Source organism: Balaenoptera ricei, chromosome 2 (genome assembly GCF_028023285.1).
Source record: "Balaenoptera ricei isolate mBalRic1 chromosome 2, mBalRic1.hap2, whole genome shotgun sequence".
Lineage (NCBI taxonomy): Eukaryota > Metazoa > Chordata > Mammalia > Artiodactyla > Balaenopteridae > Balaenoptera > Balaenoptera ricei.
This window is the reverse complement of record NC_082640.1, coordinates 13,306,339-13,311,608: the sequence shown is the minus strand read 5'-3', so window position 1 is coordinate 13,311,608 and position 5,270 is coordinate 13,306,339. Positions and strand designations below refer to the sequence as shown.

General features: G+C 43.3%; 1 protein-coding gene across 1 annotated transcript; it reads left to right on the top strand.

The window, feature by feature from the left end:
- Nucleotides 1–343: 343 nt before the first annotated feature.
- On the top strand, nucleotides 344–2,293 carry LOC132356236 (NADH dehydrogenase [ubiquinone] iron-sulfur protein 6, mitochondrial-like). Its single transcript, XM_059909168.1, has 2 exons — nucleotides 344–630; nucleotides 2,206–2,293. The coding sequence occupies exons 1-2, from the start codon at nucleotides 344–346 to the stop codon at nucleotides 2,291–2,293; spliced, it is 375 nt and encodes a 124-aa protein (XP_059765151.1).
- The last annotated feature ends 2,977 nt before the right edge of the window (nucleotides 2,294–5,270 follow it).

The window sequence follows — 5,270 nt, the reverse complement described above, 5'->3', positions numbered from 1 at the left end:
CCTGAGGCTCAGTGGGATGAGACTGACCTAATAAGAGATGATTGGGGAAACTTGGGTAAAAGGACGGATGGTGAGCATGTCCCATATTTAATTGCAGATCCATGGCTAAAATAAAGATGAGATTATGGGTATAATAATAACATAGAAACATGTATGTTCTGAGAAAGTAGAAAGAATGCGACTCAAAATGGGAAGAGAAGGGAGAGAGAGAGAGGAAAGTAGAGAAAGCTTGTACGTTGCTGTACACAATGCGAGTCAAAGGACGCCTATTAAAGGATAGTGAGAGTGCGCATGTGCGGGTACAGACGTAACGGCACGCCGGGTCAAGGGTCAGCCTAGCAAGATGGCGGCGGCGGGAGCTCGCCAGCTGCTGGCCTGGAGCTGTGTGGCGCCTCTGAGCCAGCCCCAGGGCACCCGGTGTTTGGGAGTCACGCACACTCGCCAGGATTGTGACGTTAAAGACTATAGGAAAATTCGAATTGTACGTCATCAGAAAGAGGTGAGTGAAAACTTTGCCATTGATAGCAGAGCCAATCTGAGTGAAGTTGAGAGTGATAGTGTGCGACGGCGGTGGGGGGCGCTTGGTCACATGAAAGTGTGTAAGCTGAACAAAGCAACAAAAACTGGGAGGTACAGTTATTGTGGGCCACAGTTCAGACAATATCACTGACAGAGTGAATCGCGCACTCTGGCTCTTTGAATCCTTTGGATGTATATCAAACACTACTCCCTGCTAATATAGAATATACCTTCTTTTTAAGTACATATGAATAGTCCTGAAAAATTATCGTATATTAGGGCAGAAGAAAATCATTGACAGGCTTCATTAAAGTCAGATGTTACTAACAGTTTCTGAACACAATGCAAGAAAGCTAGAAATTAAAAACGAAACTAAAAACAAAAAAAAAGGCACTTACACCTGGAACCTAAAAAAAAAATTTCTATTCGACAACTCTTGGGTTAAAAGGGAGTTAGAAACAGAAGTTACAGAATTTCTGAAAAGTTATGATAATGAAAAGTCCATAAAGCAAGAGCATATTACTTCTATTATAAGGATCAATGATCAGAAAAAAATTCATAGCCCTAAGCACCTATATCAAGTAAACATTTTAAATGAAAATAAATGAATTAGATTCCCAGTTCAAAAATCTAGAAAAAAAAGGAACAATAAAATGAACTAAAAGTACAAAAAGATAATAAAGATAAATGCAGAGGTTACTGAGAGTGAAAACAAAAATAGTAGATCAAATCCATTAATCAGAATTCTGGTCCTTTGGGAAAAAAGTACAAAATGGACCACTAGCTAATTTAATCAAGAAGGAAATGTGATGACAGAAGCAGAGTCAGAGAGAGAGGTGGGGGAGAGAGTGGGAGGGAAAGAGAGAGAGAGAGATTGAAATGAAGATGCTACACTTCTGGCTTTGAAGATGAAAGAAGGGGCCACAAGCCCACAATGCAGGCAGCCTCTAGATGCTGGAAAAGGCAGGGAATAGATTCTCCCTTAGGGCTGTTAGAAGCAATGCAGCCCTTCTCTGGGGTATATACCTAGGAATAGAATTCCTGAGTCCTATGGTAACCTATGCTTAACCATTTGAGAACCTGCCAGGCTGTTTTCCAAAGTGGCTGCACCATTTCACATTTCCACCAGCAGTGTTTGTTCCAGTTCCTCCACATCTTCACCAATGCTTGCTGTTGTCTTTTTTATTTTATCCATCCTAGTGGGGGTGAAGTGATCTGTGGCTTTGATTTGCATTGCCCTAATAACTAATGATGTTGAGCATTTTTCAAAGTGCTTATTGACCATTTGTGTATCTCCTTTGGAGAAACGTCTATTCAAATTCTTTCCTCGTTTAAAAATTTGTCTCTCTTATTGTTGAGTCGTAAGAGTTCTTGATGAATTCTAGAGACAAGTCTTGTTCCTTTGTTTTGAACATCTTTGCCTGATTTTCATTTTCCTTGACTTTCTGTGTTGGTATCTGTGCATTGGACAAAACAGGTGCCTCTTCCAGTCTTCATGGACTGGTCTTGTACAGGAGAAAACCCCCATCAGTCAGCCCACTTAGAGATTCTGGGGGTCTTTATCAACTCTTTCCCTCCTCAGGGAGAAGCAGATAGCTATTGTTTTTGTCAGCTACTCTGTGCTGTGAGGGGGCTGGGGGGAACTCTGGCGTCTCAGTCCAAACTGTTGTCTCTGTTCTCTCCCAGGCAACTAGACTGTGCACGCCTGTCAGATTCAAGGCTGGTAAGACCGGTGGTCGTGCTTCGGACAGTCCTGGAGAAGTTTGGGTGGTAGACGTACACATCAGCTCTTCCCCTCCCTAGAGGGTGCCGACAGCTGGGGTTTCTCATCCACTCACTCTCTGCTAGGCAGGGGAAAGGTCTGTGGCATCTGCCAGCCCAAGCCCCAATTCTGTTTTTCCCCAGGCAGCTAAGCTGTTCCAGACCTGTCAGAGCTCCAGGACTGGCAAGACAGAAGCTAGTCAGGAATTCCCTGGTGGTCCAGTGGTTAGGACTTGGCACTTTCACTGCCGTGGGCCCAGTTCAACTCCTGTTCGGGGAACTAAGGTCCCGTAAGCCACGCGGCCAAAAAAAAAGGCAGAAGCTAGTCCTCTGAGGAGGCCCCTTGGAGGAGCTGAGGGGGTGCTGGATGTGTAAAGCAATCTCTTCTTTCCGCTGGGTTAAGCAGAGAGCAAGGGGGTCTCTTCCTGATGGAAGGGTGCTGTGCCAGGTACAGGGACTCCAGCGAAAGGGAAACCTGAGTCTTCCTGCTGACTTCAATGAGTCTAGTTTTGTGTTCTCCCAGGCGCAGGAGCCTTTCACTTGCTTCCTGGATGTCTCAGAAAGAGACTTTGTCTGTGAATTGCTGCTGGGTTGGTGTGTTTGTAGGGGAAGGAGGGTCTAGGGCCTCCTACGCCACCATCTTGCTGACTTCACTCTCACTTCAGCTCAAAGGACCTCGTTTAATATTTACATAAGGTAAAAGATAAAACACAGAGAGCTCACTGTTCTTTCCAAGATCCACTTATTTTCTTGAGTAAAGTCTCTTTCGGCTCGTGTCCAGAGTTCTGGAAAAGTTGAGTATGACAGTGTCTGCGAGTTCTGATTGCTTTCATGGAGGAGTGGATTTTTCAGAGGTTTTCATCCCACCCTTCCAGAAGTGCCTCTTCCCCTTGTTTTTGAAAAAGCTCTGGAAGATCTGTATGTCAGGGTTCCATCAGAAAAACCCATCTAGTAGGATCTATATATTAAGACATTTATTGCAAGGCATTGGTTTATGCGATTGTGGGGACTGTTTATGTGGGTCCAAAATCCATAGGGCAGACTCCCAGGAAGGGTGGGCTGGAACTCTGAGGCATGAGCTGGAGCTGCTGTCCACAGGTAGAATTTCTTCTTCTGGGAAACTTAAGTTCTGCCCTTAAGGCCTTTCAGCTTAATTGAATCAGGCCCACCCAGGTTGTCTATAATAATCTCCCATAGTTAAAGTAAATTGATGATAGACTTCCATCCTATCTACAAAATACCTTCACAGCAACACCTGGATTAGTGTTTGATTATTTTCATCTGCTCTCTAGGGAAGCCATGGGGGTAAGTCTCAGAAGGCACCAGGTTTAAAGAGCTGTAAACAAGGCAAGCCAGCTATGACTGCCCAAATCAGATGAAGTACAATACAAGGTTGTAGGGAGCAGTTTGACTCCACATGCACTAAGTGGAAGGAAATTGGATAGGACATCTAATAGTTTGGGAAACATGAAAGTAGAGGTGATGGGATGTAGTGCCAAGAACACTGGACACAGTGCAGAGAACGCCAAGACCACCTGGCTCTGTGACTCACTACCTCAGAGTTAACCAACCTGTCTGAGCCTCAGTGTTCTCAGTTATGAAAGGAGAATAGTAATAAAAATAAAACCATGGGTATGAGATTTAAATGAGAGAAAGTGAAGGAAAGTGCTTTATAAACTGTAAAGCATAATGTAAACACCTGAGTTAATATAAAGACTGTCAGAATTAAGTTTTATCACATTGATGATGTAAACCCCATTTTACATAACATAATTTAGAATAGCCAAGAAGACTGGAAGAAGCCAAGAACATCTATACATCAGTGGCATATGTATCCTTCACCCACATGGGAACAGTGGATGTGAGCCCAGTCAGCAAATCCCAGAGGCCCCTGAGTCTGGTCCCTAGAGCTGTGATCAGTACACACAATTCATTTGTGTATTTTTAGCATTTTTGCTGCTTCTTATTTTTGATCAGAAGAGGCGATGCTCAGTTTATGGCATTTTGTTTAATTAAAAACTAAGTAAGCCCATGTAGGAAAATATTAAAGGAAAAAATGAATGACTTCACAGTTAAATGCTCAGTGTTTGATTTTGGGGGCCTTGTGTTTGGCAATGTGAGGATATTCTGCTTTCATGCCCAGCAGTGCATCTGCATTCACTGCAGTAACATGTTTTATTCACTCTGATTATTCATTTATTTTTAGAGACTTAGAAAGACCTGCTAATTTTTAGGAAATCAACTCCACAATCTGGGGGGGGGGAAAAAAAAAAGAAGAGGGCAGGATGGGAGAAGGATGGTTTCAATTCTCAGAATTTAAATGGAAAACTCCCTTATTTTGCCTGGTCAAACCCTGGTTTGGAGATATATAAGTACAACCAAAGCCAGAAGAAGGTCCTTTCTGGAATTTTGGGGGAAACTATCTGAGGTCATTTAAGGCACTGACTCCCCCCCGCCCCCCCCCCCCCCCCCCCCGCCCACCAAGAAGCTTAAGAGGAAAAAATACTAGGTAAACACAGTGCAACCAAATTCTTATATTTTAGTACTATAAGGTTTGGTAAAATTAAGTAAAAATAGCAATAGCATGCATTAGTTGCCACAGAGCCCTTAACTAATAGTACCTGAGGCCAAGAAAAATTTTTAAAGTGTGTATGAAGATATTAAAGTTGTTTCTTAAGAAAATGCCACATATGTTGAAGAACTTAGGCCTCTTTTTTTTTTTTTTTTTGAGTTTCTTTAGGAGTTTTTGTTTAAATTCCTCTACTTTTTTTTTTAAAATTTATTTATTTATTATTTATGGCTGTGTTGGGTCTTCGTTTCTGTGCGAGGGCTTTCTCTAGTTGCGGCAAGTGGGGGCCGCTCTTCATCGCGGTGCACGGGCCTCTCATTATCGCGGCCTCTCTTGTTGCGGAGCACAGGCTCCAGACGCGCAGGCTCAGTAATTGTGGCTCACGGGCCTAGTTGCTCCGCGGCATGTGGGATCTTCCCAG

Excerpts from the sequence above, each read along its gene's own strand:
- LOC132356236 (XM_059909168.1), top strand. The coding sequence starts at position 344 with ATGGCGGCGGCGGGAGCTCGCCAGCTGCTGGCCTGGAGCTGTGTGGCG. Across the intron at positions 631-2,205 it reads AAAGCAACAAAAACTGGGAG|GCAACTAGACTGTGCACGCC; the intron begins GTACAGTTATTG and ends GTTCTCTCCCAG.